This window comes from Brachionichthys hirsutus, chromosome 1, assembly GCF_040956055.1.
Source record: "Brachionichthys hirsutus isolate HB-005 chromosome 1, CSIRO-AGI_Bhir_v1, whole genome shotgun sequence".
NCBI lineage: Eukaryota > Metazoa > Chordata > Actinopteri > Lophiiformes > Brachionichthyidae > Brachionichthys > Brachionichthys hirsutus.
Window position 1 is genome coordinate 16,937,529 of NC_090897.1, and position 18,473 is coordinate 16,956,001.

The following is an 18,473-nucleotide window of genomic DNA, read 5'->3' on the forward strand; positions in this document are numbered from 1 at the left end:
TCCGAAGCCTGGCTGGTTCACTCATCCATAAAGTAGCCAAGCTACTGGTCCCAACGCAAAACACAAACGAGTCAGGCCAAATAGAATGGCTTAAAAAAAATACAAAGTTCATCATCATCATCATCATCATCATCATCTCCGACAGACACACAAACACTCACCGTCATGCAAAGCCCCCTTATAGCAGCACTTGGAGTCAAACGTGACCCCAGGAATAGTTTTTGGGCAAATGAGGCAAGCGATTTAAGAGAGCACGCAGAGATAACCACGCACACACAATCAAGTCGAGACGCCACGAAGCCAGTCAGAGCACGAACCCACCAGATATTTGAACACACCTGGATCCACAAAGTCAGCATTTGAGAAGGCGACCTCCGTACGGCGCCGTTCAGAAGCAGCTCCTGAAAGCGGCGTCGCTTCCACACAAACAAGGTCAGCGGGTCAACGTAACGAGGAGCCGCCGTGGCTCCCGTCAGCTCGCCGCCCGCTGTGCTACTCCGGCCGCTCCCGGGACGCAGTGCACATCCTCGGCCTGCTTCTCGTCACGCCAGCGCCCACCCGGACCGCGTCTTCAGTTTTCTCACTGCTCAGCGGCGGAGTCAGGACGCCTGAGGGGACGGGGCAGTTGCCGTGACGCTCCAACTCCACCTCCTGGTAAGAGTAGGCCTCGTCCTGAGCAGAAGCAGAGATACGGCGATGACATGAGGCAGCAGCGGGGAGGAGAAGCTGGCCACTCGGCTCCCCCAAAACGTCCTGAGTGGAAATCCCACCAACCGCGTGGAGCCGTGCTTCAATTATTTTCTGTCGCACCCCCCCTAGGAAGAAAAAAACATTCCCCCCCCCCCCCCCCCCCCCCAAAAAAAGCACTCTTGTATCCTTAGTGACATACAAAGAAATATGAAAAAGAAAGAAATATCGATCAACTTACAACAAAGAATAACTTTATTACCATTTGTTTTAGTCTGCAACAGAAAATATTTGAAGTGCATCAACTTGCCTGACAGTTTAATCCTTAAACTACAATTTATACAATTAAATAATAAATGTAATTAAATAACATCAATAAATAATAATAAATTAAAATTGATCAGCAACATTAACTAGGGAGCACAAAATATAAAACACTTTAAGCTACAAAACCAAAATGAAAAAAGAATTGTGCTTGTAGCAAAATGAGGAAGTCAGGTCTTTCTTCTTCTCCCACCGGAGTCACGGTGAAGCCAATCGCTACGTACGCTACGTACGCTACCGACGCTACGTCATATTTCCTCGTCTTTGCTTTCGACTGACCTTCCTTTGTTTTATCATCTCCGTCTCTCTTTTACTCAGTTAAATATTTCTCCACGCTGTCTCTTGAAGGTTTGTTTAGAACCGCTCTTCTGCTAAGGCTCCCTGCGCGCACTCTGACAATCAGGGCGCCACTGCCAACTACTGGAGCGGATGTGCAATTACACTTTAATCTCGTAAGGCAAAAAAAAACATTTTCTCCGCGGTCACAGGCGCCCCCCCTGACATCGCACCCCACCATTTGAGAACCACTGGCGTGGAGGATCTGTCGGCCGCAGGCTATGGAAACACTCTTTTGAAGGTACACACTGAGTACACCCCGTTTACAGGGCAGGATCATGCTGCCATGATCAGAGCCCTACAGTGTTCGGAAACATGCAAAACTTCATCCCATTTGTCACACTGTGCAAAGTCTGCAGCCGTGGATAATCCACAACCTCCCCAAGATCAAACATGGGGAGGCCCCTACCAAGTAGATTGGTAAAAAGAGACGGAGCCATCAGGGAGTCAAAGCGTGGCTCTGGTTCAGCCGAGTCCAAACCCAACAGCAGAACCACAGCGGGCGGGGCAGCGGGCGGGGCAGCCGACCGGGATCCACACCCAGCTACAGATCAAGACTTTTACATCCCACACAGTCCGTGACCTTTTGACTGACCTGAAAACGAAGCAGCCCCAAACTAAACCGAAAGGAAGAAGGCAACGTCGTTTCAGATCAAAAGAAATCCCTTTGAAATATTTCTCGTTTCCATGGTCGTTGACCGTTTAAAACCAAACTAACGACGATGGAGCAGTTTCACCTCCTTCCCAACGCGTCGACTTACCAGCCACCGCATGTAGGAGGCATGCGTCTGGATGTTGTGCACGTCATCTGCAGGGATTCCTCGGAACGTTTTCATCGGGGATCTGCCGACTTCACGCAGCGCCATTGCAAACGGCACCATCCACCTCACACACGGCTCCACCTCCACCCTGTTTAGGGCTGCATGCACACAACGACGAATCAGAGGGACGGATCAGCGCAGCACCAGCAGAAGCATTCAAATCAAAACGTGCACGTCCGTCTACGGCGTGCTGAAAACGTAGATCTCAGACTGCTTTTATTTACCCGAGACATTTTCAACCAGCTCCAGAGAGGAGAAATGAAAAAGTGCTGAAGCAGCAAGGACGCCGTTGGAGAACTCCAGACACCGCATGTCTAGCATGCACAAGTCCAACAACTAGAAGACAAAACAGGAGAAGGTGTTACGACGGGCTTCAGGCACAGCCGATTCATCTGGATGACATGAGAAGTAAAGGTTGGTGAGACTAGAATACATATCGTCTGCAGAGCACGTCTATCTCTGCTCGTTTTTAAATAGGGACTTCACGCTGTCATTAGCGAGGAAGCTAAACCAATCACATGCCTCTGCGATGTGTGTGAAGGTGTCCTGGGGGTATCTGGGGATGAGCAGCTCGTCCGTCTGCGTCAGAAAAGCCACCTGCATGTAGACGTTGAGCCAGGAGACGGGAGTCTGTGGGCTGAGACTCCAGTCCAGCTCCTGCATGAGAGAGAGAGAGAGAGAGAGAGAGAGAGAGCAGAGGAAGGTCTGCGTCAGCAGCAGCAAGACTCCAAACGAGTCGGGGAAACCGTCCACAGGTCCGGCAATGAAACGCTTGCCCTTCTAGACCAGGGTCTGTCCGGCAGTGAAACGCCCTTCTAGACCAGGGTCTGTCCGGCAGTGAAACGCCCTTCTAGACCAGGGTCTGGCAGTGAAACGCCCTTCTAGACCAGGGTCCGGCAGTGAAACGCCCTTCTAGACCAGGGTCCGGCAGTGAAACGCCATTCTAGACCAGGGTCTGTCCGGCAGTGAAACGCCCTTCTAGACCAGGGTCTGGCAGTGAAACGCCCTTCTAGACCAGGGTCCGGCAGTGAAACGCCCTTCTAGACCAGGGTCCGGCAGTGAAACGCCATTCTAGACCAGGGTCTGTCCGGCAGTGAAACGCCCTTCTGCACGTCGGGCTCCGCAGGACGATAGGAAAGCTTCATGGTCATGCGGCCCGCCACTTTCAGAGGTTCTTTTTTTATTGAGAAGACGGTGATTAATTACAGAGTAAAAATGAGCATTTTCATTCTTCTCATTTTGCATGAATGAACTTCACACACGTGAAGCAAACATTATTCCCTTTTGGGTTTCTCGCATCATCGGCAGTCGATTTTACAGATATTTGCACGGCAGCTTTGCGTGGAATCCGTTCTACCACGTCGTGTCGCGCGAGTCCGTCTGCAGCCTCCGTTGGAATGAAAGTACTTCCATCTCTGGGAGCGATCCAGTCCTCCGTGTCTGCTTGCTCAGGTTCACGCTCTTCTGGTGACGGTCTTCTTACTCGCAGCTAATAACATCATCCATCAGTTTCTCGTCTCCTTCGGTGTCCAGCTCAAAATCACATTATTTCAAGTGAGAAAGGAAAAAGGATTGAAAGTACCACTTGTGATGCTGACGGATCCGTACCCAGTATTCCTGAGTGACGTGGTTCATACATTCATCCAATGAACGTCTTTTGAGTTTTCGATTGTGAAAAACAATGAAGGTAAGATTTTACATTTTTCTAGAATCCGCTTTTTGTCAGAGAAACAGCTATGCCCCCCCCCCCCCTGGTAATTTGAGACCCCTGGTTGAAATCTGTCACCAAGGGAAGAGCGCAGACGGCATCGACCGTTGGAGACGTTCGTCTCTGACGGCCAATCAGGCGACTTTCTTACCTTCATGATAATGATTTCCATACTGAGGATTTCATCTTCGCTGCAGGCCTCGTCCGTCACGTAGGCAAACTGGTGGACTTTGGGGGGGTACATTTCCTGGGACGAGCATCAACACAAACGTAGTTTATTGATCCCAACAACCGGCTTGCTACGCGTGTAAAAGAGCAACGCGTAGAAACTACCTAATGGAGGCGGGGCCGAGTGTCACCTCAACTTTAGCAGCAATGAACAGAGACGTGATGCCGATGAGCTGCAGCGTCGACTTGAACACGTTGGTCTGCGTCGCCATGAAGCGGTCCAAGTAGTCCTGGGCGAGGTGGTAGGTCTCCCGGTGCAGCTTGTACACCTCACTCACCTGAAACATGAACACGCATTGGGCCGATGCATCCTCCCGTCGCTTCCAACGCCACGCCCCAAACAGCGCTGGTCAACATTAAGAACGACCAGATATGAGACGCGTCGCTTCCTGGTCAGTCGCGCCGACTTCACAGGACTTAAACTGAGATGTGATGCAACAATGAACAAAGTCTAAATATTATTAGTCGCGTGCTAAGACCTGCTACAGACCTCCCTCGGGTCGCGGGCTAAGACCTGCTACAGACCTCCCTCGGGTCGCGGGCTAAGACCTGCTACAGACCTCCCTCGGGTCGCGGGCTAAGACCTGCTACAGACCTCCCTCGGGTCGCGGGCTAAGACCTGCTACAGACCTCCCTCGGGTCGCGGGCTAAGACCTGCTACAGACCTCCCTCGGGTCGCGGGCCCAGACCTGCTACAGACCTCCATCGGGTCGCGGGCCAAGACCTGCTACAGACCCCTCTGGGGTCGCGTGCCAAGACCTGCTACAGACCTCCCTCGGGTCGCGTGCTAAGACCTGCTACAGACCTCCATCGGGTCGCGGGCTAAGACCTGCTACAGACCTCCATCAGCCAGTCCAGCAGAAGCGCCCTCATCTTGGGCTGCAGGTGAGGATGGTTCTCCAGCATGCGGGTGTCTCTGGTGTAGGTCTTATCCTTCTCCAACATGTTGTTCCACACCACATCCTTACTGGCCCAGCTGGGAAGACAAAACCGTAAAGCTGGAACTCTTTATCCCTGAATTACAGAACGATTCAGGAGAAGCACTTTTCTAGAGGCGAAGGCCTGATGGATTCACCTCACGTCACACAACTATTCTACGTCTGCTTTTAGACACGCGGCTTTGACGAGAGGCTGGAAGAAGATCTCTAGAATCACACCGACTGCTCTGCGGAAGGCCGGTCAGGGTCGACCAATCACAGCACTCACCCCAACGCAGGCAGCGGAGCACAGTGCACAGGGGTCGTAAAGATGTGGTTGAAGTTATAGAGGGGGAAGCCAGCATTCATCAGGGCGACCGGAAGCTCCTCCTCCTGCTCAGGTGTGGGAATCCACCTGTGTGGACTTGTAGGCGGAGCTTCGGGACTCCAGACCAGCTTCTCGGGAGCGCAGAGGTGGCACAAAGGAAGAGAGAGGGCAAAGCGGTCAGTTAAACCACATCACTAATAACCAAAGCGGTCAGTTATAAACCACATCACTAATAACCAAAGCGGTCAGTTATAAACCACATCACTAATAACCAAAGCGGTCAGTTATAAACCACATCACTAATAACCAAAGCGGTCAGTTATAAACCACATCACTAATAACCAAAGGTGTGAGTCATAAACCACATCACTAATAACCAAAGGTCACTTATAAACCACATCACTAATAACCAAAGGTCAGTTATAAACCACATCACTAATAACCAAAGGTGAGTTATAAACCACATCACGAATAACCAAAGGGTCAGTTATAAACCACATCACTAATAACCAAAGGGGCGAGTTATAAACCACATCACGAATAACCAAAGGTCAGTTATAAACCACATCACTAATAACCAAAGGGGTCAGTTATAAACCACATCACTAATAACCAAAGGTCAGTTATAAACCACATCACTAATAACCAAAGGGGTCAGTTATAAACCACATCACTAATAACCAAAGGTCAGTTATAAACCACATCACTAATAACCAAAGCGGTCAGTTATAAACCACGTCACTAATAACCAAAGGTGAGTTATAAACCACATCACTAATAACCAAAGGGGTCAGTTATAAACCACATCACTAATAACCAAAGCGGTCAGTTATAAACCACGTCACTAATAACCAAAGGTCAGTTATAAACCACATCACTAATAACCAAAGGTCAGTTATAAACCACATCACTAATAACCAAAGGGGTCAGTTATAAACCACATCACTAATAACCAAAGCGGTCAGTTATAAACCACGTCACTAATAACCAAAGGTGAGTTATAAACCACATCACTAATAACCAAAGGGGTCAGTTATAAACCACATCACTAATAACCAAAGCGGTCAGTTATAAACCACGTCACTAATAACCAAAGGTCAGTTATAAACCACATCACTAATAACCAAAGGTCAGTTATAAACCACATCACTAATAACCAAAGGTCAGTTATAAACCACATCACTAATAACCAAAGGGGTCAGTTATAAACCACATCACTAATAACCAAAGCGGTCAGTTATAAACCACGTCACTAATAACCAAAGGTGAGTTATAAACCACATCACTAATAACCAAAGGGGTCAGTTATAAACCACATCACTAATAACCAAAGCGGTCAGTTATAAACCACGTCACTAATAACCAAAGGTCAGTTATAAACCACATCACTAATAACCAAAGGTCAGTTATAAACCACATCACTAATAACCAAAGGTCAGTTATAAACCACATCACTAATAACCAAAGCGGTCAGTTATAAACCACATCACTAATAACCAAAGGGGCGAGTTATAAACCACATCACGAATAACCAAAGGTCAGTTATAAACCACATCACTAATAACCAAAGGGGTCAGTTATAAACCACATCACTAATAACCAAAGGTCAGTTATAAACCACATCACTAATAACCAAAGGGGTCAGTTATAAACCACATCACTAATAACCAAAGGTCAGTTATAAACCACATCACGAATAACCAAAGGTCAGTTATAAACCACATCACTAATAACCAAAGGGGTCAGTTATAAACCACATCACTAATAACCAAAGGTCAGTTATAAACCACATCACTAATAACCAAAGCGGTCAGTTATAAACCACGTCACTAATAACCAAAGGTCAGTTATAAACCACATCACTAATAACCAAAGGTGAGTTATAAACCACATCACTAATAACCAAAGGGGTCAGTTATAAACCACATCACTAATAACCAAAGCGGTCAGTTATAAACCACGTCACTAATAACCAAAGGTCAGTTATAAACCACATCACTAATAACCAAAGGTCAGTTATAAACCACATCACTAATAACCAAAGGGGTCAGTTATAAACCACGTCACTAATAACCAAAGGTCAGTTATAAACCACATCACTAATAACCAAAGGTCAGTTATAAACCACGTCACTAATAACCAAAGGTCAGTTATAAACCACGTCACTAATAACCAAAGGTCAGTTATAAACCACATCACTAATAACCAAAGGGGTCAGTTATAAACCACATCACTAATAACCAAAGCGGTCAGTTATAAACCACGTCACTAATAACCAAAGGTCAGTTATAAACCACATCACTAATAACCAAAGGTCAGTTATAAACCACGTCACTAATAACCAAAGGTCAGTTATAAACCACATCACTAATAACCAAAGGTCAGTTATAAACCACGTCACTAATAACCAAAGGTCCGTTATAAACCACATCACTAATAACCACAGGTGAGTTATAAACCACATCACTAATAACCAAAGGTGAGTTATAAACCACATCACTAATAACCAAAGGTCAGTTATAAACCACATCACTAATAACCAAAGGTCAGTTATAAACCACATCACTAATAACCAAAGGTCAGTTATAAACCACATCACTAATAACCAAAGGTCAGTTATAAACCACATCACTAATAACCAAAGGGGTGAGTTATAAACCACATCACTAATAACCAAAGGTGAGTTATAAACCACATCACTAATAACCAAAGGTCAGTTATAAACCACATCACGAATAACCAAAGGTCAGTTATAAACCACATCACTAATAACCAAAGGTCAGTTATAAACCACATCACTAATAACCAAAGCGGTCAGTTATAAACCACATCACTAATAACCAAAGGTCAGTTATAAACCACATCACTAATAACCAAAGGTGAGTTATAAACCACATCACTAATAACCAAAGGTGAGTTATAAACCACGTCACTAATAACCAAAGCGGTCAGTTATAAACCACATCACTAATAACCAAAGGGGTCAGTTATAAACCACATCACGAATAACCAAAGGGGTGAGTTATAAACCACATCACTAATAACCAAAGGGGTCAGTTATAAACCACATCACTAATAACCAAAGGGGTGAGTTATAAACCACATCACTAATAACCAAAGGGGTCAGTTATAAACCACATCACTAATAACCAAAGCGGTCAGTTATAAACCACATCACTAATAACCAAAGGTCAGTTATAAACCACATCACTAATAACCAAAGGTCAGTTATAAACCACATCACTAATAACCAAAGCGGTCAGTTATAAACCACATCACTAATAACCAAAGGTCAGTTATAAACCACATCACTAATAACCAAAGGTCCGTTATAAACCACATCACTAATAACCAAAGGTCAGTTATAAACCACATCACTAATAACCAAAGGTCAGTTATAAACCACATCACTAATAACCAAAGGTCAGTTATAAACCACATCACTAATAACCAAAGGTCAGTTATAAACCACATCACTAATAACCAAAGGTGAGTTATAAACCACATCACTAATAACCAAAGGTCAGTTATAAACCACATCACTAATAACCAAAGGGGTCAGTTATAAACCACATCACTAATAACCAAAGGTGAGTTATAAACCACATCACTAATAACCAAAGGTCAGTTATAAACCATATCACTAATAACCAAAGGTCCGTTATAAACCACATCACTAATAACCAAAGGTCAGTTATAAACCACATCACTAATAACCAAAGCGGTCAGTTATAAACCACATCACTAATAACCAAAGGTCAGTTATAAACCACATCACTAATAACCAAAGGTCAGTTATAAACCACATCACTAATAACCAAAGCGGTCAGTTATAAACCACGTCACTAATAACCAAAGGTCCGTTATAAACGTTGTAAATCAAGCCTACCTGACAGTCGCTCTGCTTCTTCTTCCTCCTCATCTCTGCTTCCTCTTCATCATCCAGATCTTGTAAATACTGAGGATCAAGAAAGGGCCCCGTTATAAACTCTGACTCGAGACAAGATCCTGTCCTGTGACCTTCAGCATCAGACCACCAAGCGTGAGCGGCGCTGGTCACCATGGCGCTGGTCACCATGGCGCTGGTCCCCACGGCGCTGGTCACCACGGCGCTGGTCACCACAGTACGGTTTTCTCTCTTGGTAACTCCGGTGACCCGTATTTGCCAGCTAACTTGGGACAGGCCAGCCTTACTCACAATGGCAACATCTGCCTTCCTCTTCCTCAGGCGTGCTGCTCTTTCCCTGGACGCCTCCGGGGCAGCAGACTCGGGTTGTGCTCTTTCCTTGGACGCCTCCGGGGCAGCAGACTCGGGTTGTGCTCTTTCCCTGGACGCCTCCGGGGCAGCAGACTCGGGTTGTGCTCTTTCCCTGGACGCCTCCGGGGCAGCAGACTCGGGTTGTGCTCTTTCCCTGGACGCCTCCGGGGCAGCAGACTTGGGTTGTGCTCTTTCCCTGGACGCCTCCGGGGCAGCAGACTCGGGTTGTGCTCTTTCCTTGGACGCCTCCGGGGCAGCAGACTCGGGTTGTGCGTCTTCTCTGTAAAAACGCACAACAGAGGAGCTGAAACCAGAGACCGTCTGAGCGCGTCACGCAGCAACAGGCTAGCAGCCCGGATGCTACAACTCACCGCGGTCCCCGCATGACACTCGGGAGGGTCAGCCCGGAGCCGACCTGTGGATGGATGGATGGATCAGCGGGTTATTGGGGGGGTGAAGACAGCAACATGATGACCTCCCAACCCCCACCCAGCCTGGTGGGGAAATGGAACCGGAACCTCCACCAACAGCGGCGCGTAACGCGCGCACAAACAGCAGACACCGGGTTAACCGGGTTAACCAGTTTAGCAGACACCGGGTTAACCGGGTTAACCAGTTTAGCAGACACCGGGTTAACTGGGTTAGCAGACACAGGGTTAACCGGGTTAACCAGTTTAGCAGACACCGGGTTAACTGGGTTAGCAGACACCGGGTTAACCGGGTTAACCAGTTTAGCAGACACCGGGTTAACTGGGTTAGCAGACACAGGGTTAACCGGTTAGCAGTCACAGGGTTAACCGGTTAGCAGTCACAGGGTTAACCGGGTTAACCGGTTAGCAGTCACAGGGTTAACCGGGTTAACCGGGTTAGCAGACACAGTTGCAGCTATCTTAACTCGACGCGGGGATTAAGCCTCGTTTCCCGGACTCACCTCAAGACTTTGTCCTTGAAGTTCCTGCCGGGTCCCGCTGGGTCCCGTTTGGTCCTGCCGGGTCCCGTTTGGTCCCGCTGGGTCCCGTTTGGTCCTGCCTGGTCCCGCTGGGTCCCGTTTGGTCCTGCCGGGTCCAGCCGGGTCCTGCCGGGTCCCGTTTGGTCCTGCCGGGTCCCGCTGGGTCCCGTTTGGTCCTGCCGGGTCCAGCCGGGTCCTGCCGGGTCCCGTTTGGTCCTGCCGGGTCCCGCTGGGTCCCGTTTGGTCCTGCCGGGTCCTGCCGGGTCCCGTTTGGTCCTGCCGGGTCCCGCTGGGTCCCGTTTGGTCCCGTTTGGTCCCGTTTGGTCCAGCCGGGTCCCGCTGGGTCCGGCTGGAGTCACCGGTAGCGCGTCCAGGCCGGCCTCGCAGGAACCGGATGCATGGCCGCGCCGGGGCGGAGCGGCTCTCTCTTGGCGCTAAACCTCGAGCTTCATCACCGTCTTCGTCAACTCGTTTCGTTCAGTCCGCTCCGGTTGCGCGTTTAAGGCGCGTGCGCGTCGGACGCCTGCTCGGTGGAAACGGTTTGTACTGAGCGAGAGGGAAATGAAGATAAATAAAACTTTTATATCCGGGAGGCGTGGCCGCGGTGGGTGACAGCTGCAGGGGGCGGGGCTTCTGGAGAGGAAGTCCGCAGGCACCGCGTGGCTCGTCTGTCAGATGTAAACAAAGCCGTCCTCCTCGAGACGAAGGCCAAAGTTCAGCCGACCGGGACCTCGCTGTAACGACGTGATGACGTAGTTCCGCTGTCACTCCGGGCGCTTCTGTTATTTAGCAAAAACAAGCTAACCGCGTTAGCCTGCGGAGGCTCGTCTCGGCGCTGCGCCCATTTCCACCGAGATCTACTACGGTAGTGTATCCAGGAACACGTTCGTGTACTTTCGAGTGCGTTTTGCATGCATGCTGTATTGTACAGTAAACTAGCGTTTTATATTGTGTGGCTTGATGAGATTTATTATTTAGGGTTTGTTGTTTGACTAACTAGAATTGACCTTTGACCCAGTCACGTGAGCTGAGGAGATTGCAGCAGAATGAAGTTTGTGGAGCTTTTCGGGCGCCTGAAGTCCGCCGTCATTGGGATGGTTCACGTGAAAGCCTTGCCAGGTGAGTGCAGGTGTCATCCAATCTTTCCTAATCAATCGGTGTGAAATGACTAACGATGAAACATTCATGAAAGTCTTCCTTTGTGAAGCGTTTCGGTGACCTCTAGCGTGACCTCTCGGCGGGAGCGGGACACAGGTGAACTCTGGGATATTTGCTTTGCCGCTTGTACCCGAGTGTCTTCCCTTTCTCAGGCACGCCCTTGGGTCACATGAGCATGTCTGACATCACGGAGGAAGCGTGCCGGGAGGCAGCCGTCTACCGCGATGCAGGGGTCGTACGTTTGTGCTTCACCTTTGACCTCTTCCTGGCTCGCTGCCTGCCTGAGCGTGGCCTGTGAACGTCTCCCTCAGGATGGCGTGATCGTTGAGAACATGCACGACGTCCCGTACTCGTCCTCCGTGGGGCCCGAGGTGGTTTCCTGCATGGCGGCCGTGTGCGCGGCGGTGAGGAGCGTCTGCCCCGCCCTGCCGCTCGGCGTGCAGATCCTGCCGGCCGGCAACCAGCCGGCGATGGCCGTCGCTCTGGCTTCAGGTCCATCCTCATCACGACCCCCAGTACAAGTACAGTCAAACAGTAGAATGTATTACAGTACAAGTACAGTCACACAGTAGCATGTATTACAGTACAAGTACAGTCACACAGTAGAATGTATTACAGTACAAGTACAGTCACACAGTAGAATGTATTACAGTACAAGTACAGTCACACAGTAGCATGTATTACAGTACAAGTACAGTCACACAGTAGAATGTATTACAGTACAAGTACAGTCACACAGTAGCATGTATTACAGTACAAGTACAGTCACACAGTAGCATGTATTACAGTACAAGTACAGTCACACAGTAGAATGTATTACAGTACAAGTACAGTCACACAGTAGAATGTATTACAGTACAAGTACAGTCACACAGTAGCATGTATTACAGTACAAGCACAGTCAAACAGTAGAATGTATTACAGTACAAGTACAGTCACACAGTAGCATGTATTACAGTACAAGTACAGTCAAACAGTAGAATGTATTACAGTACAAGAACAGTCAAACAGTAGAATGTATTACAGTACAAGTACAGTCACACAGTAGCATGTATTACAGTACAAGTACAGTCACACAGTAGCATGTATTACAGTACAAGTACAGTCAAACAGTAGAATGTATTACAGTACAAGCACAGTCAAACAGTAGAATGTATTACAGTACAAGTACAGTCACACAGTAGCATGTATTACAGTACAAGTACAGTCAAACAGTAGAATGTATTACAGTACAAGAACAGTCAAACAGTAGAATGTATTACAGTACAAGAACAGTCACACAGTAGCATGTATTACAGTACAAGTACAGTCACACAGTAGCATGTATTACAGTACAAGTACAGTCAAACAGTAGCATGTATTACAGTACAAGTACAGTCACACAGTAGCATGTATTACAGTACAAGTGCAGTCACACAGTAGAATGTATTACAGTACAAGTACAGTCAAACAGTAGCATGTATTACAGTACAAGTACAGTCAAACAGTAGCATGTATTACAGTACAAGTACAGTCACACAGTAGCATATATTACAGTACAAGTGCAGTCACACAGTAGCATGTATTACAGTACAAGCGCAGTCACACAGTAGAATGTATTATTACAGTACAAGTACAGTCAAACAGTAGCATGTATTACAGTACAAGTACAGTCAAACAGTAGAATGTATTACAGTACAAGTACAGTCACACAGTACCATGTGTTACAGTACAAGTACAGTCACACAGTAGCATGTATTACAGTACAAGCACAGTCAAACAGTAGAATGTATTACAGTACAAGTACAGTCAAACAGTAGCATGTATTACAGTACAAGAACAGTCACACAGTAGAATGTATTACAGTACAAGTACAGTCACACAGTAGCATGTATTACAGTACAAGTACAGTCACACAGTAGAATGTATTACAGTACAAGTACAGTCACACAGTAGCATGTATTACAGTACAAGTACAGTCAAACAGTAGCATATATTACAGTACAAGTGCAGTCACACAGTAGCATGTATTACAGTACAAGCGCAGTCACACAGTAGAATGTATTATTACAGTACAAGTACAGTCACACAGTAGAATGTATTACAGTACAAGTACAGTCAAACAGTAGCATGTATTACAGTACAAGTACAGTCAAACAGTAGAATGTATTACAGTACAAGTACAGTCACACAGTAGCATGTGTTACAGTACAAGTACAGTCACACAGTAGCATGTATTACAGTACAAGCACAGTCAAACAGTAGAATGTGTTACAGTACAAGTACAGTCACACAGTAGCATGTATTACAGTACAAGAACAGTCACACAGTAGAATGTATTACAGTACAAGTACAGTCACACAGTAGCATGTATTACAGTACAAGTACAGTCACACAGTAGTATGTATTACAGTACAAGTACAGTCACACAGTAGCATGTATTACAGTACAAGTACAGTCAAACAGTAGAATGTATTACAGTACAAGTACAGTCACACAGTAGCATGTATTACAGTACAAGTACAGTCAAACAGTAGAATGTATTACAGTACAAGTACAGTCACACAGTAGCATGTATCACAGTACAAGTACAGTCAAACAGTAGCATGTATTACAGTACAAGTACAGTCACACAGTAGCATGTATCACAGTACAAGTACAGTCAAACAGTAGCATGTATTACAGTACAAGTACAGTCACACAGTAGCATGTATTACAGTACAAGTACAGTCAAACAGTAGAATGTATTACAGTACAAGTACAGTCACACAGTAGCATGTATCACAGTACAAGTACAGTCACACAGTAGCATGTATTACAGTACAAATACAGTCAAACAGTAGAATGTATCACAGTACAAGTACAGTCACACAGTAGCATGTATTACAGTACAAGTACAGTCACACAGTAGCATGTATTATAGTACAAGTACAGCCATACAGTAGCATGTATTACAGTACAAGTACAGTCACACAGTAGCATGTATTACAGTACAAGTACAGTCACACAGTAGCATGTATTATAGTACAAGTACAGCCATACAGTAGCATGTATTACAGTACAAGTACAGTCACACAGTAGCATGTATTACAGTACAAGTACAGTCACACATCCTGTCTAAGAGGAGCATTTCTAAAAAGCCCTTGCGGTCTTGTTTCCGTTGAAAGTCCTTCGTACATAAATCATCCACAAATAACAATACAAATAAAACTAATATTAAATTACTCAATTGATGCAAAGTAACATTAGAAAAATAAAATGATTTAACACCACCGATGCAAAATGACAATGAATGACAATAAATTATGTAATTTATTGTCATTCATTGTCATTTTGCATCGGTGGTGTTAAATCAGTAATTTAGTTTAAATGTATTGTCTACCATGAGTCGGCGTATCTTTCCGTTTCTTCGCAGGTCTGGACTTCATCAGAGTCGAGGGCTTTGTCTTTTCTCACGTGGCTGACGAAGGCCTCCTGAACGCCTGCGCTGGGGAGTTACTGCGGTATCGCAAGCAGATCGGAGCCGAGCACGTACAGGTGTTCACCGACGTCAAGAAGAAGCACAGGTGAGAGCCGAGCACGCGCAGGCAGAGCCGGCCCTAGCCATTTTGGTGCCCTAGGCGAGATTATGATTTTGCGCCCCCCCCCCCCCCCCCCCATAACGGCAAACATAATATATATAAAACATTAATAACAACAGCCATATGACGGACCTTAAACGTTTAATTATTCTTCAAAACAACTAGCACACGCTATACAATACAAATAATAATTAAATAATAATAAGATAAAATAAAATAAATAAACAGAAATAAAACAGGGATACTTTTCAGATTAAGAGGAAATTAAAAGTCCTGACAGCTTCCACACAAACAATGCAAAACAGATACATAGCAAATAATTTAGTCATGATAGCTTACATTTAAAATGTTACACGTCTGGACTTCCTTGCAGCAAAGGCATCGATGGTATCATCAAATGATACCTGTCTTGAAAGCTCATGATTTATGCTTATTAAAGCAAGTCCATTGAGACGCTCTTGTGACATCGTGGATCTCAGGTAAGTTTTTATAAGCTTTAGTTTGGAGAAGCTCCTCTCTGCAGCAGCAACTGTCGCTGGAATAGTGAGAGCAATTCTCACAGCCACACGTTAGGATAAATCTCCTTCAGTTTCTTCTCCTGTATGAAACTGAGAAGTCCCAAGGTGGTCATTTTGGGTTTTGGCAAATCTGGGAATGATTGCAGCTCCAGTGCCAGTTCCTGTTCATCCAGGTCGGACTGCCCATCACAGCTCAGGGCACTGCTCAGTCTCTCACACGGCTTTTCCAGCTCTTCCTTGGGCAGCTGAGGGAAGTTGACAAGCACACTGAACCTTTTATCGACTTCACCCATTGTCTGTGATCTTTCCCTTAGTGACACAATGCAGACGTCTACCACCATATTGAAAAAGGAAATCTTCAGTCAGTTCCTCACCAGGAGCCTCGTAGGAGAACTGTCTCTGAGTCTCTCCTGCTTAAGAACAGCTTCAACATTCATCTCCTCACACATTTCTTTGGCAGATGCTTGTGCAGAAGCAAATCCAGTGTCTCTGTAGCTGGTAAGAGAGGCTTCAGGTTTCTTCAGATCAACTGCAACATCCGTCTGCATTGTCTCAGACTGCAATAACTTGTTGACATGCTGAATTTCTGTCAGGATGTCATCCCGTATCACAGTACAGACAGAGAAACGGAATGATGCAACCTCACAGCTAAAGACTGTGCCTCAATTTCTATCACCGGATCTGTGGTGTGGTCTCTCACTTCCTAAAGTGCATCTCTGACTTTTGCAGCCTGGTATCTCACAGCCTGTACACTGTTGATCCGACTTTCCCACCTATCTGACCAGGATTTCAGTGTCGTGTGGACATGTGTTTTTAAGATGGACCATCTCTGAGTGGAGGCAGAAAATAGTGTGAAAAGCTTCTGCAGGTAGCCAAAGTAACCACTGGCATCTGCAGAGCTTTTTGCCACATCAGCTCCCACCAGATTTACTGTGTGTGCACTGCGTGGCACAAATAAAGCTCGATTTATTATGCTGTGTTCTTCTGGCACGTACGCACATCACTGAACAGAAAGAAGTAGAGAGTATCTGTAAAGACAGATAAGCCACGGTATAATGGCGTTCTACCGTCGTCTGGAGAGGGAAACTGTTCCAGCTTCGACGCTGCACACGGAGATGACGCATTCAAAGGCGTCGGAGAACCATGGTGTGTTCACGAACATGGGACGTGTGACAACTCACGTCAGAACGAACGATTATCGGCTGAAAACGCGTCTATGAGCCGTGCAACGCCAAACTAATAATATGGGCTTTCTAACACACGTTTATTAGTTTATTATTTTCCTTTTCTTTTTTATTTATATATATATATATATCTATATATATATTTTCGAGGCTTGGAGTGGCGCCCCCTCCAGCAGGTGGCGCCCTAGGCGATCGCCTAGCTCGCCTACAGGTGAGAGCCGAGCAACCTGTTCAGCTCCATGACGCTTCTCACTCATAAGGCCATTCTAAAGAGGTACTTTACTGCCCAAACTCCCTTCATGGTCGAAAAAGTGTCGTCCGTCATGTCTTTTTACTTCTTTCTTTCTTTTGCAGTGCATGCTGGGAGAGCGTGGCGTTTCCTTCGCTGTTTTGCACGTTCATTCAGTTTTCATTCATTCACTCATTTTCCTCCGCTCTTTCCGCTCACGGGAGTTTCTGGAGTCTCTCCCGGCTTGCTGGGGGTGCCAGGCGGGGGTGCCAGGCGGGGGCGCCAGGCGGGGGCGCCAGGCGGGGGCGCCAGGCGGGGGGGCCAGGCGGGGGCGCCAGGCGGGGGGCCAGGCGGGGGCGCCAGGCGGGGGCCAGCTCACGGACAATTTGGGGTAGCCAATCGAACTAAGGTGCATGTTTTTGGAGGAAACAGGAGAACCAGGAGAAACCCCCCCCCCTTCTTGCTGCGAGGCGACAGCGCTAACCACTCCACCACCGTGCCGCCCCACACCCAACAGCACTTGGTAGTATTTGGGTTGGTTTTAGCTGAGTCGCCGTCAGGAGCGCAGCTCGAGAGACGGCCGGCTACGGAAGTCTAAAGTCAGCCTCCGGTTGGTGTATAACAAGACACCAAGAACAATCTAGAACCTCCTGGTGCTGATCCAGATCACTGAGTGGACTAGGAGGGGCGCGAGCTGCTTGGCGGAGGTCTGTGCTCTCTGATTGATTCTCTATTGCTCGTCTTCCCAGCTCCCATTCGCTGACCTCAGACTTGAGCATTGAAGAGATGGCCCAAGCCGCCGAGTTCTTCCTCTCTGACGGAGTCATCGTCACCGGGAAGGCCACGGGAGTCCAAGCCGATCCGCAGGAGCTCAGAGGTAGTGTCGAAACCCGCTACCATCAGTATCACCGTGTCGCCGTGACAACAAGCATTGAGCAGCAGCAGCATTCACGCTCTGTTTCCTTGCTCTCGCAGGCGTCTCCGAGTCCGTGAGGATCCCAGTGATCGTGGGCTCTGGAGTTACCTGGGACAACATGGAGCACTACCTGGACGCAAACGGGATGATTATTGGTTCTCATTTTAAGGAGGGGGGTCACTGGGCCAATCCGCTCGACCCAGAGCAAGTCATGAGGTTCATGAGAAAGAGGCGTGGCCTTCTAGAGTGAGGTTTCACCTCATCAACCCATCATTAGAAAATTAAACACATGAAACCGACCCCTGAAGAAAACAAGATTATTACATTTATAAATTGTAGGGGTTATTGTAGG

At 47.0% G+C, this 18,473-nt stretch overlaps 2 protein-coding genes across 4 annotated transcripts; one reads left to right on the forward strand and one right to left on the reverse strand.

Annotated features, from left to right (window-relative positions):
* Positions 1–354: 354 nt before the first annotated feature.
* On the reverse strand, positions 355–10,956 carry ccne1 (cyclin E1). Its single transcript, XM_068741831.1, has 12 exons — positions 10,916–10,956; positions 10,539–10,832; positions 9,548–9,887; positions 9,239–9,307; positions 5,311–5,477; positions 4,945–5,080; positions 4,236–4,382; positions 4,028–4,123; positions 2,691–2,825; positions 2,393–2,504; positions 2,109–2,266; positions 355–672 (listed from the first exon to the last, which is right to left on the reverse strand). The coding sequence occupies exons 1-12, from the start codon at positions 10,954–10,956 to the stop codon at positions 493–495; spliced, it is 1,875 nt and encodes a 624-aa protein (XP_068597932.1). The 3' UTR covers positions 355–492.
* Positions 10,957–11,227: 271 nt separating this feature from the next.
* Positions 11,228–18,414, forward strand: zgc:162297 (uncharacterized protein LOC555865 homolog). Of its 3 annotated transcripts, none has more exons than XM_068741369.1 (7): positions 11,228–11,421; positions 11,575–11,675; positions 11,867–11,949; positions 12,026–12,206; positions 15,109–15,259; positions 17,955–18,082; positions 18,181–18,414. In XM_068741369.1, exons 2-7 carry the CDS (start codon positions 11,603–11,605, stop codon positions 18,369–18,371), a joined length of 807 nt encoding a protein of 268 aa, XP_068597470.1. In that variant the 5' UTR covers positions 11,228–11,421; positions 11,575–11,602; the 3' UTR covers positions 18,372–18,414. The 3 variants fall into 3 exon arrangements, with proteins under 3 accessions (XP_068597470.1, XP_068597462.1, XP_068597478.1); XM_068741361.1 differs by having other exon boundaries at positions 11,352–11,456; XM_068741377.1 differs by having other exon boundaries at positions 11,407–11,456; positions 11,557–11,675.
* The last annotated feature ends 59 nt before the right edge of the window (positions 18,415–18,473 follow it).

Coding starts and splice junctions, on each gene's coding strand:
- zgc:162297 (XM_068741369.1), top strand. CDS start 11,603: ATGAAGTTTGTGGAGCTTTTCGGGCGCCTGAAGTCCGCCGTCATTGGG. Junction 15,260..17,954: donor GACGTCAAGAAGAAGCACAG/GTGAGAGCCGAG, acceptor TCGTCTTCCCAG/CTCCCATTCGCTGACCTCAG. Junction 18,083..18,180: donor CGATCCGCAGGAGCTCAGAG/GTAGTGTCGAAA, acceptor TTGCTCTCGCAG/GCGTCTCCGAGTCCGTGAGG.
- ccne1 (XM_068741831.1), bottom strand. CDS start 10,956: ATGCATCCGGTTCCTGCGAGGCCGGCCTGGACGCGCTACCG. Junction 10,833..10,915: donor CCGGCCTGGACGCGCTACCG/GTGACTCCAGCC, acceptor GGGACCCGGCAG/GACCAAACGGGACCCGGCAG. Junction 9,888..10,538: donor TTCAAGGACAAAGTCTTGAG/GTGAGTCCGGGA, acceptor GCGTTTTTACAG/AGAAGACGCACAACCCGAGT.